The 20,000-nt window shown below is 47.1% G+C and overlaps 1 protein-coding gene across 3 annotated transcripts in view; it reads right to left on the bottom strand.

Moving 5' to 3' along the window:
• The window catches only part of LOC110487940 (collagen alpha-1(XVI) chain), a 150,747-nt gene that overhangs the window by 104,188 nt on the left and 26,559 nt on the right, over nt 1–20,000 (bottom strand). For all 3 annotated transcript variants that reach the window (XM_036971044.1, XM_036971046.1, XM_036971045.1), the window contains exons 5-10: nt 17,615–17,738; nt 11,268–11,549; nt 10,646–10,726; nt 8,136–8,210; nt 5,500–5,532; nt 158–193 (exon numbers count right to left, since the gene is read on the bottom strand). In XM_036971044.1, coding sequence (XP_036826939.1) covers nt 158–193; nt 5,500–5,532; nt 8,136–8,210; nt 10,646–10,726; nt 11,268–11,549; nt 17,615–17,738 — 631 coding nt within the window. The remainder of the gene's footprint in view (nt 1–157; nt 194–5,499; nt 5,533–8,135; nt 8,211–10,645; nt 10,727–11,267; nt 11,550–17,614; nt 17,739–20,000) is intronic.

Here is a 20,000-nt window from a genome sequence, read left to right as displayed (position 1 = left end):
GTCTTTGTTTCTGAAAGGGAGTTTGATGGGGATATGTCTCATCTGTTCAGTCTTTGTTTCCGAAAGGGAGTTTGATGGGGATATGTCTCATCTGTTCAGTCTTTGTTTCATGTGAATATCAGTGCAACATGAGAGCTTTCATCCAACCAGAACTTACATTTAGGTCATCGTTGAGAAGAACACAACCAGCACACTAAAGAGAGAGAAGAAGGGAGGGAGAGAGACAGATAAAGACAGAGAGAGGGAGAAAAATATTGGGAGAAAAAGAGAGACAGGGAGGGAGGGAGGGAGGGAGGGAGGGAGGGAGGGAGGGAGGGAGGGAGGGAGGGAGGGAGGAAGGGAGAAAAAGAGAGCAAGAGAGGGAGGGAGGGAGGGAAAGAGAAAGAGAGGGAGGGAGAGAGAAAAAGGGAGAAAGAAAGAGAGGAAGGGAGAAAATGAGAGAGAGAGAGAGAGAGAGAGAGAGAGAGAGAGAGAGAGAGAGAGAGAGAGAGAGATAGAAATATTGACATCACATTAGTTCATGGTGAGATGCCCTGTAATGTTAACATCACATTAGTTCATGTTGAGATACCCTGTAATGTTAACATCACATTAGTTCATGTTGAGACACCCTGTAATGCAGGAGATCAAGGCCTTTATAAAGATGAGGAAAGTGTCTGAATTAAAAGAGTCCAAATTGATTTTGCAATGTACTGTGTCGATAACGCCAAGTGACTTTAAAAACGTCTGTGTCAGGTTGTGTCTCGTTAGATGAAGTTGCTTTTGATAGCATGCTGTGATGAGCGCAGAGGAGGAATAGGCCAAATCCAAGGCAAAAGTCACACATCAAAGTGAGAGCCAGCTCCCAAACTCAGGTACAGTAGTTACAAAACATACACTGAGTATACCAAACATTAAGAACACCTTCCTAATACTGAGTTGCACACAGAGGAGGCTGGTGGGAGGAGCTATAGGAGGACGGCTCATTATATTGGCTGGAATGGAATAAATTAAACGGTATCAAACACATCAAACATATGGAACCGCTTGATTCCGTTCGATGAATTCCATTCTATTACAATGAGGCCTACCCACTTCTCAGCAAGGCCCACCCACTGAGGAGCCAGGCCCAGCCAATCAGAAATAGTTTTTCCATGCAAAAATGCTTTATTGCAGACATAAATACTCCTTATTTTAGCTCATGAAACACCTTACATGTTGCATTTATATTTTTGTTCAGTGTAGTATATGGCTCCTCTATAGCAGGTTGGCATCACACTTTGTCTCCATCCCTAGCAAACACAGCTGATTAATCAAATTCAATTCTAAACTGAAGATCATGATTAGGTGATTATAGGAGTCAGGTGTGTTATCTGGGTCTGGGACAAAACTGTAACACCAATCAGGCCCCCGAGGACTGGAATTGCCCATCCTGCTCTATTGGATAGAGTAGTGTTGATTATGAGAGAAGAGACATGCCGTGTGTCTGTTTCGAATCCTGTCAGGAAGACAATAGACAGTTTGGACCAATCAGCGCACAGACTACCATTTGGGATTAGTGGTCCAACTACAGTAGCAGGACTGGTAGTAATCTGAATCTAGTTGATGATTTCTGCGGTGCAATGATTAGGGTGCAGTTTCTCCAGTGACCAGAGAGTGGCGCTGTTACATCAGCTAAACATTCTCTGCAGACATGGGTTTGGGGAGGGGGTCTCCAACACACGCACACACACACACACAGATTCACACACACATACGTCCACACATACGTCCCTCTCGAGAGACAGCGATCAATAGATACAGTAAAATCACCAAGGCACCAGAGAGTGCAGGCCAGCTGTAGCTCTTCACGGGTAAGACATACACAGACACACTACAGTTTCGTGTGTCTTACAAATTGCTGACGCAATGTTATTTCTAATGGAAGCATGGCAATTAATACAACATCTACCACCCAGTGTGTCAGCCCAGCCCGCTCGCCTCACACCAGGCAGTTAACATATGTTGATGTTGTGTGACACCAGGCAGTTCAAATATATTGATGTTGTGTGACTGGGAGATAAGGTAAGGAGAAGGTTTTTGTTCTGTGTGTTTGGTACTATATCAGGAGCCCCATTAGCCGCAGCAGATACTCTTCCTGGGATCCACAACTGCAACTCCATCAATGGTTGGTACGTGATACCTAGTCACTGTTTCCTAATACCCATCTGCCTCTCCCTCTCTCTCTCTCAGCCAAGCCTGCTCTCTCTCTCTCTCTCTCCCTCCCTCCCTCCCTCCCTCCCTCCCTCTCCCTCCCTCCCTCCCTCCCTCTCTCTCTCTCTCTCTCTCAGCCTGCTCTCTCTAGTTACTTTACTATATGGAGATGTATTGCTCACCAGAGACATCAACCCGTTTGGTTGTTCCCCAGTCATGATTTGGGAGTCCCAATTCAATGTATAAAGTGTGGTATGCAGTGTTTCCCCTAAATTCATTCAGCAGTGGCGCATCGCATGCCCCTGGATCCCCCCCAGGAAGACCTTTTCTGCTAACCCCCCCTGCTACCTCTGTCACCACTTCTGTAAAAAATAACTAAGGGAAACACTGGGTATGCACTAAACTAATTATTATGAGTATTCACCAGATATGTCACCCATTGAGCATGTTTGGGATGCTCTGGACCGATGTGTACTAACTAGAGGTCGACCGATTAAATGGAATGGCCGATTAATTAGGGCCGATTTCAAGTTTTCATAACATTTTTTTTACACCTTTATTTAACTAGGCAAGACAGTTAAGAACACATTCTTATTTTCAATGACGGCCCAGGAACGAGGCAGAACGACAGCTTTTTACCTTGTCAGCTCGGGGGATCCAACCTTGCAACCTTACAGTTAACTAGTCCAACACTCTAACCACCTGCCTCACGAGGAGCCTGCCTGTTATGCGAATGTAGTAAACCAAGGTAAGTTGCAAACTAGCATTAAACGTATCTTATAAAAAACAATCAATCAACGACTGTCGTTGCTCCAATGTGTCCTTAACCATAAACATCAATGCCTTTCTTAAAATCAATACACAAGTATATATTTTTAAACCTGCATATTTAGCTGAAAGAAATCCAGGTTAGCAGGCAATATTAACCAGGTGAAATTGTGAGCTCAGTTTTTATTTCTTTCATCACATTCCCAGTGGGTCATAAGTTTACATACACTCAATTAGTATTTGGTAGCATTGCCTTTAAATTGTTTAACTTGGGTCAAACATTTAGGGGAGCCTTCCAGGAGCTTAACACAATAAATTGGGTGAATTTTGGCACATTCCTCCTGACAGAGCTGGTGTAACTGAGTCAGGTTTGTAGGCCTCCTTGCTCGCACACGCTTTTTCATTTCTGCCCACAAGTTTTCTATAGGATTGAGGTCAGGGCTTTGTGATGGCCATTCCAATACCTTGACTGTGTTGTCCTTAAGCCATTTTGCCACAACTTAGGAAGTATGCTTGGGATCATTGTCCATTTGGAAGACCCATTTGCGACCAAGCTTTCACTTCCTGACTGATGTCTTGAGATGTTGCCGGGGCGGCAGGGTAGCCTAGTGGTTAGAGCGTTGGACTAGTAACCGGAAGGTTGCATGTTCAAACCCCCGAGCTGACAAGGTTACAAATCTGTCGTTCTGCCCCTGAACAGGCAGTTAACCCACTGTTCCTAGGCTGTCATTGAAAACAAGAATTTGTTCTTAACTGACTTGCCTAGTTAAATAAAGATTAAATAAAAAATATATCCACATAATTTTCCATTCCTCATGATGCCATTCATTTTGTGAAGTGCACCAGTCCCTCCTGCAGCAAAGCACCCACACAACATAATGCTGCCACCCCTGTGCTTCACGGTTGGGATGGTGTTCTTCAGCTAGCCTTTTCCCCTTTTTTCCTCCAAACTTAACAATGGTCATTTTGGTCAAACAGTTTTATTTTTGTTTCATCAGACCAGAGGACATTTCATCAAAAGTACGATCTTTGTCCTCATGTGCAGTTGCAAACGGTAGTCTGGCTTTTTTATGGTGGCTTTGGAGCAGTGGCTTTTTCATTGCTGAGCGGCCTTTTAGGTTATGTCGATATAGGACTCGTTTCACTGTGGATATAGATACTTTTGTACCTGTTTCCTCCAGCATCTTCACAAGGTCCTTTGCTGTTGTTCTGGGATTGATTTGCACTTTTCACACTAAAGTACGTTCATCTCTAGGATACAGAACACGTCTCCTTCCTGAGCGGTATGACGGCTGCATGGTCCCATAGTGTTTATACTTGCATACATTTGTTTGTACAGATGAACGTGGTACCTTCAGGCGTTTGGAAATTGCTCCCAAGGATGAAACAGCCTTGTGGAGGTCTACAATTTGTTTTCTGAGGTCTTGGCTGAGTTATTTTGATTTTCCCATGATGCCAAGCAACGAGTCACTGAGTTTGAAGGTAGGCCTTGAAATACATCCACAGGTACACCTCCAATTGACTCAAATTATGTAAATTAGCCTATCAGAAGCTTCTAAAGCTATGATATAATTTTCTGGAATTTTTCAAGCTGTTTAAAGGCACAGTCATCTTAGTGTATGTAAACTTCTGACTCACTGGAATTGTGATACAGTGATTGATAAGTGAAATAATCTGTCTGTAAACTATTGTTGTAAAAAATACTTGTGTCATGCACAAAGTAGATGTCCTAACCGACTTGCCAAAACTATAGTTTGATATTGTTGGAGTGGTTGAAAAACGAGTTTTAATGACTCCAACCTAAGTGTATGTAAACTTCAGACTTCAACTGTATATACCCCCCCCCACCCCCCCACCGACCCACACACACACTAATAACTGTGTTGATTCATAGCTGTGAAAGTCTTCCAATAGAGAGAGATCATTCTGTCTCATTATATTCAGTCGTAGTTCCTCTACAGCGACTAGAGCTGTGTTTCAGCATAGGTAATAACCTGCATTACACTGAGCCATGGGAAATGAGTAAAACATTAGTAAGGACACTAAGGAATGCAGTAATGGAGTGTCTGGAGTTGTATATGCTACTGCATATGTAAACAGAATTCTGCTACTGTTGGAGAATGACAAAATGAATAGGCAGCAATAGAGCAACTCCCCAGATAGCCAAGGTGTATGATGTTCAAATCACTCCACTGTCAGTAGCAGAGCTGCGTGTGTGTGTGTGTGTGTGTGTGTGTGTGTATGTGTGTCACATCATCTCTCACTGTTACCCTCCTTCTCTGCCCTTTCTTGGAGTACAGTAACTGAACTGGTATTTGGGTCACCAGCCGCTGGCATAAACAAATAACTTGCTCTGATTGGCCCATCCCGCCTACATATGGTCTTTCTGATTGGACGCCAACTGTAAGTCTCTCCTCGGCTTCTTCACTAATATAGGATCAAGGTTGTGGTTGTGTGTATGTGTGCTTGTCTTTCTGTCTTTGTGTGTCTGTGTGCCTGTATGTGTGTGTTTATGCGTGTTTGTGCCTGTGTGTGTGAAAGGGAAAGATTGAAACATACTTTTTCTGCCAGACCCTGGGATCCAAGGATTTCCTGAGAGAGAGAGAGGAAAAGAGAGAGGGAGAGGGTCATAAACTTGAACTCTGCAATTTTAGAATGCTATGGACCTTTCATGACTTGAACCATTAGAAGACAGGTACAACATTGAACCATTAGAAGACAGGTACAACATTGAACCATTAGAAGACAGGTACAACATTGAACCATTAGAAGACAGGTACAACATTGAACCATTAGAAGACAGGTACAACACTGAACCATTAGAAGACAGGTACAACACTGAACCATTAGAAGACAGGTACAACACTGAACCATTAGAAGACAGGTACAACATTGAACCATTAGAAGACAGGTACAACACTGAACCATTAGAAGACAGGTACAACACTGAACCATTAGAAGACAGGTACAACATTGAACCATTAGAAGACAGGTACAACATTGAACCATTAGAAGACAGGTACAACACTGAACCATTAGAAGACAGGTACAACACTGAACCATTAGAAGACAGGTACAACACTGAACCATTAGAAGACAGGTACAACATTGAACCATTAGAAGACAGGTACAACATTGAACCATTAGAAGACAGGTACAACACTGAACCATTAGAAGACAGGTACAACACTGAACCATTAGAAGACAGGTACAACATTGAACCATTAGAAGACAGGTACAACACTGAACCATTAGAAGACAGGTACAACACTGAACCATTAGAAGACAGGTACAACACTGAACCATTAGAAGACAGGTACAACACTGAACCATTAGAAGACAGGTACAACACTGAACCATTAGAAGACAGGTACAACACTGAACCATTAGAAGACAGGTACAACACTGAACCATTAGAAGACAGGTACAACACTGAACCATTAGAAGACAGGTATAACACTGAACCATTAGAAGACAGGTACAACACTGAACCATTAGAAGACAGGTACAACACTGAACCATTAGAAGACAGGTACAACACTGAACCATTAGAAGACAGGTACAACACTGAACCATTAGAAGACAGGTACAACACTGAACCATTAGAAGACAGGTACAACACTGAACCATTAGAAGACAGGTACAACACTGAACCATTAGAAGACAGGTACAACACTGAACCATTAGAAGACAGGTACAACACTGAACCATTAGAAGACAGGTACAACACTGAACCATTAGAAGACAGGTACAACATTGAACCATTAGAAGACAGGTACAACACTGAAACATTAGAAGACAGGTACAACACTGTTGGACCAACCATGAACCTGCTTCCAGTATGAAAAGTAACAGCTTTTCTTTTCTTTTGATTTTAAAAAGTGACCTTTTTGAAGACGTAATGGTAATTATGTCGTGACGTGATGCTCTTAAGAAGCCAACATTTAAACAGAATCGAATTAGAATTCTATGGCATATTTTGCAGGTAAATGCACACCACTGAAGCTAGCTGGGACCATTACATATCCCTGCATCAGCAGCAAAACACAGAGTGGATGAAGAATGATATCTAAACGGACATACTGGTATAGATCAGTTTTAATACTGCAGATAGATTGTGACTTCCATCAGTGTAATTGTCTGCATCATTTCCAATCCCCCATATATCATTTTTGATATGTATTTTTCTTCATTATTTTCCCTTAACCCTACCACCCCTCCCCTAATTGGAGTAAACTAATGGGGACCTAGTCAGCCTAGTCAGTTGTACAACTGAATGCACTCAACTGAAATGTGTCTTCCACATTTAACCCAACCCCTCTGAATCAGAGAGGTGCGGGGGGCTACCTTAATCGATAAACACATCTTTGGCGCCCGGGGAACAGTGGATTGCTCGGGGGCAGAAAGACAGATTTTTACCTTGTCAGCTTTCGGTTACTGGCCCAACGCTCTAACCACTAAGCTACTGCTAGGCTAAAAGACAAAAACACTTCTACTTCCAGATTATACATACTATCTACATTTTATGAACACAGCCAGATGTTTTTATCCAGAGTGCAATTTTAAGAGAAAAATAATGAAAGGAGAAGAATAGAGGGATGAGGAGAGGTGAAGTAGATCACTAATAAACCCTGATGCCCAGACAGAGAAAGAGGGAGAGAGAGACTTCCTTATACTGTCCATCGTCGATCATCAGCTGTTATTTCATTGGTTAGCGCTACCACTGCCAGACACAGACCTGCATCTCATTACAAACTCAGACAGCAGTTCAATTCTCTGGGATTGATTACTCCTGTCTGTAGTCTGCCAGAGCTTTGAGTTATTATCAACATCTCTCCAAAAGACAAACAGCATGCCTAATGAATGGATGAATGGAAAATGATGGCATTAATATAAATCATGAAATGAGACAGGATGATTTGGCTTCACAACATAATGAAATAGTATTATCTATCTGGCAATGTAGCACTGTTGCAAGAGATGAAAAAAATCATATTTCTCAATAGTGTTTGTGGAGGTCATCATGCTACCATCAATTGATTCCATCAATCTCTCGATTGGTTAGATCACTGATTATTAGGGGAGGACCAATGAATAACAGGAGAACCAATAGAATGTTTTGGTAGAAGCGTTCCCCTACCAGTCAGTACTTGGTGTCGTTGGTCTGCCTGCTGGGATATCTGAGTGTGTATTACCTGGTTAAAGGCAAGGACCGGCTGCTCTAGGTCATTCTCGGCCGCGCGGCGACTCTTGGGGGCGTCAGGGGGGCACTGAGAAAGAGAGAGTGAGAGAGAGAGCAGCCATGGGTCAAAGGTGAAAAGCTAGCCTACAGGTACCAAACATCAATTGGGGATTGTGTATCGTGAACTGCCTGGAAACATCTGAACTGAAAAGCTAAACTGAAGACAAAGTAATGTAACACTGTTTTCATATTTTGAGGGGTTTTCCATGGCAACAAAGGAGATCAACAACAGGAACTTTATCCCCCTCGGACACTCCATGTCTAGCCATAAAATACACCACTCTCTTTATCAGCTGTCTTTTCAGAACTCTGTTGGTGGGGTGTGTGTGTGTGTGTGTGTGTGTGTGTGTGTGTGTGTGTGTGTGTGTGTGTGTGTGTGTGTGTGTGTGTGTGTGTGTGTGTGTGTGCGTGCGTGCGTGTCTGTGGTGTATGTGCATGTTTGTGTGCAGCTCCTGTTCAAGTTGTAAACACTGCTTGCGAGGAGCCCTGTAGCAGACAGCTCAGAGAGAAGGAGAAGAGGGAGGGTGGTCAGTCTCTTCCTCTCCTCCTCCTCCATACATCCCTTCATCAATTCAAGAGGGGTCTGAAAGTCTCCTCGGCTGTTCTGAAGGTGTTCTGAAGGTGTTCTGAAGGTGTTTGCCGGTCTTTCATACATAGGCCTATATACAGCACACACACACACACTCACTAACACACACAAACAAATAAACACGCAAATATAAGCGCGAGGTACACATCCACATGTGACAAGTTTCAGGAAACTAGGCGTATGTCGCGCGTCACTACTTAAACATAAACATTTTTATCAAAATGTGTTTTTTGGGAAGTGAACTTTCATGTGCCTGAATAAGAGACGTGTATGCCATCTGTAAATACAAAAATACAAGCCTAGTTGGTTTAGCCGCCGATAAAGACAGGAACCTTCCCGCTAGCCATGATTGGTTGAGATAATGAGTGGGCTGGACATGCCCCAGAGATGACTTTAGATTGGTCTGCCATGCAGCCCTCGTCTGTCTATAACATGAGCTGGTCAGTTTGTGTAGGTCATCCTTTCTAACACTGCTTTTTTGAACGATATCACGTAGTAAGTGCAAAAAGCAAAAGTGTTGCTCTCTGGAGGAATTAGAGTATGATAGTGTTGCTCTCTGGAGGAATTAGAGTATGATAGTGTTGCTCTCTGGAGGAATTAGAGTATGATAGTGTTGCTCTCTGGAGGAATTAGAGTATGATAGTGTTGCTCTCTGGAGGAATTAGAGTATGATAGCGTTGCTCTCTGGAGGAATTAGAGTATGATAGTGTTGCTCTCTGGAGGAATTAGAGTATGATAGTGTTGCTCTCTGGAGGAATTAGAGTATGATAGTGTTGCTCTCTGGAGGAATTAGAGTATGATAGCGTTGCTCTCTGGAGGAATTAGAGTATGATAGTGTTGCTCTCTGGAGGAATTAGAGTATGATAGTGTTGCTCTCTGGAGGAATTAGAGTATGATAGTGTTGCTCTCTGGAGGAATTAGAGTATGATAGCGAAGGAGATGGACAAAATTCTGCCGTTTGATTGCAAATGTGCAGACGAAGTCGACAAAAGAACACACAGAAAGGCTGTTGTATAAAACATCTGTCTCCGACCATGTTAGTTTGTTGGTGATGTGGACACCAAGGAACTTGAAGCTCTCAACCTGCTCCACTGCAGCCCCGTTGATGAGAATGTGGGCGTGCTCTCTCCTCCTTTTCCTGTCGTCCATAATCATCACCTTTGTCTTGATCATGTTGAGGGAGAGGTTGTTGTCCTGGCACCATACGATCAGGTTTCTGACCTCCTCCCTATAGGTTGTCTCATCGTTGTCAGTGATCAGGCCTTCCACTGTTATGTCATCGGCAAACTTAACGATGGTGTTGGAGTCGTGCCTGGCCATGCAGTCATGAGTGAACAGGGAGTACAGGAGGGGACTGAGCATGCACCGTTGAGGGGCCCCCGTGTTGAGGATCAGCGTGGCGGATGTGTTGTTACCTACCCTCACCACCTGGGGGCGGCCTGTCAGGAAGTATAGGATCCAGTTGCAGAGGGAGGTGTTTAGTCCCAGGGTCCTTAGCTTAGTGATGAGCTTTGAGGGTACTATGGTGTTGAACGCTGAGTAGTCAATGAACAACATTCTCACATAGGTGTTCCTTTTCTCCAGGTGGAAAAGGGTAGTGTGGAGTGCAATAGAGATGGCATCATCTGTGGATCTGTTGGGGCAGTATGCAAATTGGAGTGGGTCTAGGGTGTCTGGGATGATGGTTTTAATGTGAGCCATGACCAGCATTAAATGGCTATAGATGTGAGTGCTACGGGGCAGTAGTCATTTAGACAGGTCATCTTGGCACAGGGACTATGCGTGATGGTTGGTGTTTAGAAAGGTTTTGGGAGTGTTGTGTGATGGTTTGTGTGATGGTTGTGGGAGTGTTGTTTGATGGTTGGTGTTCTCACCCTAGCACCAGGTATCTCACAGCAGGACTCCTGAATGGCTAGGGAAGCGTCACAATACACCATCACCTGCTGAATGTCCATCTGAGAGACAAGAGAGACGCAGAAGACAGGGGGCAGGGAGAAAAGAGTACGAGAGCGAGAGAAAGAGAGAGAAAGAGCAAGAGAGAAAGAGGGGGAGAGAAATATTGTTTGAGACAGCTCACTACAACCCCCCTTCTACAGCCATGACCATCACTCTCAAATATCCCTCGTCCCGCCCTTTACACATCTTCCCTCCTCCCACCTCTCCCCTCCTCCCCCCGCTCCACCATTCCCTCCATATATGCCCTCCTCCCACATCTCCCTCCATATCTGCCCTCCTCCCACCTCTCCCTCCATATCTGCCCTCCTCCCATCCTCTCCATCCATCTCTCCCCTCCTCCCACCATCTCCACCTCTCCCTCCATTTCTCCCCTCCTTCCACCCTCTACACCTCTCCATCCAGCTCTCCCCTCCTCCCACCCTCTCCACCTCTCCCTCCATCTCTCTACTCCCCACATACAGGTTAACCCAACCCAATCTCCCAACTTCCCACCACAATAACCCCCCCATCCTCTCCTTTCCTGGCCCTCCACCTCCATACCTCCACAGCGGCAGCATCTGTTGCTCTGATGCCCAGTAGGGTGTGTCCCTTGGTCGATAGCTCGCCACGGGGCTCCAGGGGCTTTGTCTGGATGGAGCTGCAGTCTACATGTAGAGAGGCTGCCCTCTGCTGGACGCTGAGGGCCAGTTTGTGCCAACCACTGTCCAGGATAGACTCCACGCCTTCCCCCCTGAACACACACCCAACTGGCTCACCCAGGGGGTCGGCCCCCCGTGCACGCAGGGACAGGGTGGCATCAGGGCCATTCAGGTCAAGGGAGAACTGGGGGAGTGGGGGAGGATGGTTGGGAGAAGAAAGGAGGAGAGAGGGAAAGTGGGGGAGAGGAGACAGGAAAAAACAATTGGGTCATTATCCATTTCTGATTGGGAAAGAACACCTCTCACCTCCTCCCTCGTTCCTCTTCCCTTGTTCCTACCACTATAGTGTCTACAGAGCTAAAGGAATATTGTAGGTATTGCTGAAGCCAATGGTTCATTGAATAGGTCTATCCTTTCCCAAGCAATAATCCGCTATGAGAAGGAGCTACAGACAGAAGTTCAGTACAGTACTATGCTTTGGGTCTCAAAGTGGGCTACATAGAACACACTGCAAAGTTAAGAAAAACATGGACAAAGGCAACTAATTATTGCCCATGAAAACACACAATCAATCATGTATAACGAGTTGGTTTGCCCTCAATTCATCCTATACATGCTGAATAGCATTTAAATTTGTTTGCAGATTGATTATAGATGTCAGAGACACTCTTCATCATAGAAGTAAGATTAATAATAATGAGAATAATAATGAGAATGATAATGAGAGAACAACAGAAACAGAGAGAGGAGAAGACAAAGGGAGGATAGAGTGGAGAGATGGAGGACAGGACCTAGGAGGGGTGGAAAGAGAGAGAGGAGAGATGGAGGAGAGGAGACAGGATGGGTGGAAAGAAAGAGAGAGGAGAGATGGAGGACAGGAGACAGGATTGGTGGAAAGAGAGAGAGAGGAGAGATGGAAGACAGGAGATAGGAGGGGTGGAAAGAGAGAGAGAGGAGAGATGGAGGACAGGAGACAGGATGGGTGGAAAGAGAGAGAGATGAGAGATGGAGGACAGGAGACAGGATGGGTGGAAAGAGAGAGAGAGAGAGAGAGAGAGAGAGGAGAGATGGAGGAAAGGAGACAGGATGGGTGGCTAGAGAGAGAGGAGAGATTGAGGACAGGAGACAGGATGGGTGGAAAGAGAGAGAGATGAGAGATGGAGGACAGGACCGAGGAGGGGTGGAAAGAGAGAGAGAGGAGAGATGGAGGACAGGACCTAGGAGGGGTGGAAAGAGAGAGAGAGGAGAGATGGAGGACAGGACCTAGGAGGGGTGGAAAGAGAGAGAGAGGAGAGATGGAGGACAGGACCTAGGAGGGGTGGAAAGAGAGAGAGAGGAGAGATGGAGGACAGGAGACAGGATGGGTGGAAAGAGAGAGAGAGGAGAGATGGAGGACATGAGACAGGATGGGTGGAAAGAGAGAGAGAGAGAGAGAGAGGAGAGATGGAGGAAAGGAGACAGGATGGGTGGCTAGAGAGAGAGGAGAGATGGAGGACAGGAGACAGGATGGGTGGAAAGAGAGAGAGATGAGAGATGGAGGACAGGACCGAGGAGGGGTGGAAAGAGAGAGAGAGGAGAGATGGAGGACAGGACCTAGGAGGGGTGGAAAGAGAGAGAGAGGAGAGATGGAGGACAGGACCTAGGAGGGGTGGAAAGAGAGAGAGAGGAGAGATGGAGGACAGGAGACAGGATGGGTGGAAAGAGAGAGAGAAAGAGAGAGGAGAGATGGAGGAAAGGAGACAGGATGGGTGGCTAGAGAGAGAGGAGAGATGGAGGACAGGAGACAGGATGGGTGGAAAGAGAGAGAGATGAGAGATGGAGGACAGGACCTAGGAGGGGTGAAAAGAGAGAGAGGAGAGATGGAGGACAGGACCTAGGAGGGGTGGAAAGAGAGAGAGAGGAGAGATGGAGGACAGGACCTAGGAGGGGTGGAAAGAGCGAGAGAGGAGAGATGGAGGACAGGACCTAGGAAGGGTGGAAAGAGAGAGAGAGGAGAGATGGAGGACAGGAGATATGATGGGTGGAAAGAGAGAGAGAGGAGAGATGGAGGACAGGAGACAGGATGGGTGGAAAGTGACAGAGAGGAGAGATGGAGGGCAGGAGACAGGGGGGTGGGAAGAGAGAGAGTGGAGAAATGAAGGACAGGAGATAGGATGGGTAGAAAGAGAGAGAGAGGAGAGATGGAGGAGAGGAGACAGGGGGTGGAAAGAGAGAGAGTGGAGAGATGGAGGACAGGAGACAGGATGGGTGGAAAGAGAGAGAGAGGAGAGATGGAGGACAGGAGACAGGATGGGTGGAAAGAGAGAGAGAAAGAGAGAGGAGAGATGGAGGAAAGGAGACAGGATGGGTGGCTAGAGAGAGAGGAGAGATGGAGGACAGGAGACATGATGGGTGGAAAGAGAGAGAGATGAGAGATGGAGGACAGGACCTAGGAGGGGTGGAAAGAGAGAGAGGAGAGATGGAGGACAGGACCTAGGAGGGGTGGAAAGAGAGAGAGAGGAGAGATGGAGGACAGGACCTAGGAGGGGTGGAAAGAGCGAGAGAGGAGAGATGGAGGACAGGACCTAGGAGGGGTGGAAAGAGAGAGAGAGGAGAGATGGATGACAGGAGATAGGATGGGTGGAAAGAGAGAGAGAGGAGAGATGGAGGACAGGAGACAGGATGGGTGGAAAGTGACAGAGAGGAGAGATGGAGGGCAGGAGACAGGGGGGTGGGAAGAGAGAGAGTGGAGAAATGAAGGACAGGAGATAGGATGGGTAGAAAGAGAGAGAGAGGAGAGATGGAGGAGAGGAGACAGGGGGTGGAAAGAGAGAGAGTGGAGAGATGGAGGACAGGAGACAGGATGGGTGGAAAGAGAGAGAGAGGAGAGATGGAGGACAGGAGACAGGATGGGTGGAAAGAGAGAGAGAAAGAGAGAGGAGAGATGGAGGAAAGGAGACAGGATGGGTGGCTAGAGAGAGAGGAGAGATGGAGGACAGGAGACAGGATGGGTGGAAAGAGAGAGAGATGAGAGATGGAGGACAGGACCGAGGAGGGGTGGAAAGAGAGAGAGAGGAGAGATGGAGGACAGGACCTAGGAGGGGTGGAAAGAGAGAGAGAGGAGAGATGGAGGACAGGACCTAGGAGGGGTGGAAAGAGAGAGAGAGGAGAGATGGAGGACAGGAGACAGGATGGGTGGAAAGAGAGAGAGAAAGAGAGAGGAGAGATGGAGGAAAGGAGACAGGATGGGTGGCTAGAGAGAGAGGAGAGATGGAGGACAGGAGACAGGATGGGTGGAAAGAGAGAGAGATGAGAGATGGAGGACAGGACCTAGGAGGGGTGGAAAGAGAGAGAGGAGAGATGGAGGACAGGACCTAGGAGGGGTGGAAAGAGAGAGAGAGGAGAGATGGGGACAGGACCTAGGAGGGGTGGAAAGAGCGAGAGAGGAGAGATGGAGGACAGGACCTAGGAAGGGTGGAAAGAGAGAGAGAGGAGAGATGGAGGACAGGAGATATGATGGGTGGAAAGAGAGAGAGAGGAGAGATGGAGGACAGGAGACAGGATGGGTGGAAAGTGACAGAGAGGAGAGATGGAGGGCAGGAGACAGGGGGGTGGGAAGAGAGAGAGTGGAGAAATGAAGGACAGGAGATAGGATGGGTAGAAAGAGAGAGAGAGGAGAGATGGAGGAGAGGAGACAGGGGGTGGAAAGAGAGAGAGTGGAGAGATGGAGGACAGGAGACAGGATGGGTGGAAAGAGAGAGAGAGGAGAGATGGAGGACAGGAGACAGGATGGGTGGAAAGAGAGAGAGAAAGAGAGAGGAGAGATGGAGGAAAGGAGACAGGATGGGTGGCTAGAGAGAGAGGAGAGATGGAGGACAGGAGACATGATGGGTGGAAAGAGAGAGAGATGAGAGATGGAGGACAGGACCTAGGAGGGGTGGAAAGAGAGAGAGGAGAGATGGAGGACAGGACCTAGGAGGGGTGGAAAGAGAGAGAGAGGAGAGATGGAGGACAGGACCTAGGAGGGGTGGAAAGAGCGAGAGAGGAGAGATGGAGGACAGGACCTAGGAGGGGTGGAAAGAGAGAGAGAGGAGAGATGGATGACAGGAGATAGGATGGGTGGAAAGAGAGAGAGAGGAGAGATGGAGGACAGGAGACAGGATGGGTGGAAAGTGACAGAGAGGAGAGATGGAGGGCAGGAGACAGGGGGGTGGGAAGAGAGAGAGTGGAGAAATGAAGGACAGGAGATAGGATGGGTAGAAAGAGAGAGAGAGGAGAGATGGAGGAGAGGAGACAGGGGGGTGGAAAGAGAGAGAGTGGAGAGATGGAGGACAGGAGACAGAAAGAGAGAGAGTGGAGAAATGAAGGACAGGAGATAGGATGGGTAGAAAGAGAGAGAGAGGAGAGATGGAGGAGAGGAGACAGGGGGGTGGAAAGAGAGAGAGAGAGGAGAGATGGAGGAGAGGAGACAGGGGGGGGGGTGGAAAGAGAGCGAGAGGAGAGATGGAGGAGAGGAGACAGGGGGGGTGGAAACAGAGAGAGAGGAGAGATGGAGGACAGGAGACAGGGGGTGGAAAGAGAGAGAGAGGAGAGATGGAGGAGAGGAGACAGGGGGGGTGGGAAGAGAGAGAGTGGAGATATGAAGGACAGAAGATAGGATGGGTGGAAAGAGAGAGAGATAGTAGAGATGAAAGACATGACATAGGAGTGGAAAGAGAGGAGGGAGATGGAGGACAGGCGATATGAGGGGGTAGAAAGAGATAGAGAGGAGAAATGAAGGAAGGAGCAGAAAATAGATGGGGTATGCAGGGAGGAATAGAGGAGAAGCCAACCAGAAGCCATGGATTACAGGCAACATTCGCACTGAGCTAAAGGGTAGAGCTGCCGCTTTCAAGGTGCGGGACTCTAACACGGAAGCTTAAAAGAAATCCTGCTATGCCCTGTGACTATCCATCAAACAGGCAAAGCGTCAATACAGGGCTAAGATTGAATCATACTACACCGGCTCCGACGCTCGTCGGATGTGGCAGGGCTTGCAAACTATTACAGACTACAAAGGGAAGCACAGCCGCGAGCTGCCCAGTGACACGAGCATACCAGATGAGCTAAATCACTTCTATGTTCGCTTCGAGGTAAGCAACACTGAGGCATGCATGAGAGCATCAGCTGTTTCGGACGACTGTGTGATTACGCTCTCCGTAGCCGACGTGAGTAAGACCTTTAAACAGGTCAACATACACAAGGCTGCGGGGCCAGATGGATTACAAGGACGTGTGCTCCATGCATGTGCTAACCAGCTGGCAGGTGTCTTCACTGACATTTTCAACCTGTCCCTGATTGAGTCTGTAATACCAACATGCTTCAAGCAGACCACTATAGTCCCTGTGCCCAAGAACACAAAGGCAAACTGCTTAAATGACTACAGACCCGTAGCACTCACGTCCATAGCCATGAAGTGCTTTGAAAGGCTGTTAATGGCTCACATGAACACCATTATCCCAGAAACCCTAGACCCACTTCAATTTGCATACCGCCCAAACAGATCCACAGATGATGCTATCTCTATTGCACTCCACACTGCCCTTTCCCTCCTGGACAAAAGGAACCATTATGTGAGAATGCTGTTCATTGACTACAGCTCAGCGTTCAACACCATAGTACCCTCCAAGCACATTACTAAGCTAAGGATCCTGGGACTAAACACCTCCCTCTGCAACTGGATCTTGGACTTCCTGACGGGCTGCTCCCAGGTGGTGAGGGTAGGTAGCAACACATCTGCCACGCTGATCCTCAACACTGGAGCTCCCCAGGGGTGCATGCTCAGTCCCCTCCTGTACTCCCTGTTCACCCACGACTGCATGGCCAGGCACGACTTCGACACCATCATTAAGTTGGCTGACGACACAACAGTGGAAGGCCAGATCACTGACAACGGTCAGAGACCTGGCTGGGTGGTGCCAGAATAACAACCTATCCCTCAACGTAACCAAAACTAAGGAGATGATTGTGGACTACAGGAAAAGGAGCACCGAGCACGTCCCCATTCTCATCGACGGGGCGGTAGTGGAGCAGGTTGAGAGATTCAAATTCCTTGGTGTCCACATCAACAACAAACTAGATTGGTCCAAACACACCAAGACAGTCGTGAAAAGGGCACGACAAAGCCTATTTCCCCCCCAGGAAACTAAAAATGAAAAGAGGAGTGTATACCTGTGGGTATCCCTGTTCATCAGAGATCTGGAAGAGGTAGATGAAAAGAGGAGCGTATACCTGTGGGTATCCCTGTTCATCAGAGATCTGGAAGAGGTAGATGTTGTCCCTCAGTGTTTTTTTCTTGAGGAGTAAAGTGAAGACCAGCGTGAACTCATCAGGAAGACCATGGGGGAACACCTGACTGAGAAAACACACTGTTAGACACACAAACGGATATACAAAAATATGCACACTAATAGACATCACTAATAGACATACACAAAACACACACATACTGTACATACAGGCACACACACACACACACACACACACACACACACACACACACACACACACACACACACACACACACAGACACACGCGTGCGTGTGTGTGGCCAGTGCTATAATGGACAAATGGTAGATAGTAACCCATGACAATTATTATCATTGAGATAAATAAAGATAGAGATAAAGGTAGAGGTAACAGTAGAGGTGGAGGAAAAGGTAAAGGCAGGGGTAGAGCTAAAGGTAGTTAGAGGAAGAGGTAGAGGTAAAGGCAGAGGTAGAGGAAGAGGTATAGGTAAAGGCAGAGGTGAGAGAGAGGTAGAGGTAGAGATAGAGGTAAAGGCAGAGGTAGAGGCAGAAGTAGAGGTAAAGGCAGAAGTAGAGGTAAAGGCAAAGGTAGAGGTTAATTGCAGAGGTGAGAGAGAGGTAGAGGTAGAGGTAAAGGCAGAGGTGAGAGAGAGGTAGAGATAGAGGTAGAGGTAAAGGCAGAGAGAGAGGCAGAGATAGAGGTAGAGGTAAAGGCAGAGGTAGGGGTAGAGTTAAAGGCAGAGGTAGAGGCAGAGTTGAGAGAGAGATAGAGAAATAGGTAAATGCAAAGTAGAAGCAGAAGTAGAGGTAGAGGTAGAGGTAAAGGCAGAGGTAGAGGTAGAGGCAGAGGTAGAGTTAGAGGTAGAGGTAGAGGTAAAGGCAGAGGTAGAGGTAGAGGTAGAGGTAGAGATAGAGGTAGAGATAAATGCAGAAGTAGAAGCAGAAGTAGAGGTAGAGATAGAGGTAAATGCAGAAGTAGAAGCAGAAGTAGAGGTAGAGGTAGAGATTATAATCACAGCCGTATATATTCCCCGCAAGCAGACACATTGATGGCCCTGAACAAACTTTATTTGACTCATTGCAAACTGGAAACCACATATTGTAGCTGGGGATTTTAACAAGGCTAATCTGAAAACAAGACTCCCTAAATTGTATCAGCATATCGATTGTGCTACCTGGGCTGGTAAAACCTTGGATCATTGTTATTCTAACTTCCGCAACGCATATAAGGCCTTCCCCCGCCCTCCTTTCGGAAAAGCTGACCACAACTCCATTTTGTTGCTCCCTGCCTACAGACAGAAACTAAAACAAGAAGCTCCCGCGCTCAGGTCTGTTCAACGCTGGTCCGACCAATCTGATTCCACGCTTCAAGACTGCTTCCATCACGCGGACTGGGATATGTTCCGCATTGCGTCCAACAACAACATTGACGAATACGCTGATTCGGTGAGCGAGTTCATTAGAAAGTACATTGATGATGTCGTTCCCATAGCAACGATTAAAACATTCCCAAACCAGAAACCGTGGATTGATGGCAGCATTCGCGTGAAACTGAAAGCGCGAACCACTACTTTTAACCAGGGAAAGGTGACCGGAAACATGACCGAATACAAACAGTGTAGCTATTCCCTCCGCAAGGCAATCAAACAAGCTAAGCATCAGTATAGAGGCAAAGTAGAGTCACGGCTCAGACACAAGAGGTATGTGGCAGGGTCTACAGTCAATCACGGACTACAAAGAGAAAACCAGCCCCGTCACGGACCAGGATGTCTTGCTCCCAGGCAGACTAAATAACTTTTTTGCCCGCTTTGAGGACAATACAGTGCCATTGACACGGCCCGCAACAGAAACCTGCGGACTCTACTTCACTGCAGCCGACGTGAGGAAAACATTTAAACGTGTTAACCCTCGCAAGGCTGCAGGCCCAGACGACATCCCCAGCCGCGCCCTCAGAGCATCCGCAGACCAGCTGGCTGGTGTGTTTACGGACATATTCAATCAATCCTTATCCCAGTCTGCTGTTCCCACATGCTTCAAGAGGGCAACCATTGTTCCTGTTCCCAAGAAAGCTAAGGTAACTGAGCTAAACGACTACCGCCCCGTAGCACTCACTTCCGTCATCATGAAGTGCTTTGAGAGACTAGTCAAGGACCATATCACCTCCACCCTACCTGACACCCTTGACCCACTCCAATTTGCTTACCGCCCAAATAGGTCCACAGACGATGCAATCGCAACCACACTGCACACTGCCCTAACCCATCTGGACAAGAGGAATACCTACGTGAGAATGCTGTTCATCGACTACAGCTCAGCATTTAACACCATAGTACCCTCCAAACTCGTCATCAAGCTCGAGGCCCTGGGTC

The sequence above is a fragment of the Oncorhynchus mykiss genome, chromosome 32 (assembly GCF_013265735.2).
Source record: "Oncorhynchus mykiss isolate Arlee chromosome 32, USDA_OmykA_1.1, whole genome shotgun sequence".
Lineage (NCBI taxonomy): Eukaryota > Metazoa > Chordata > Actinopteri > Salmoniformes > Salmonidae > Oncorhynchus > Oncorhynchus mykiss.
Note: the sequence above shows the minus strand (reverse complement) of the source record. Positions and strands in the feature narration are given on the sequence as shown.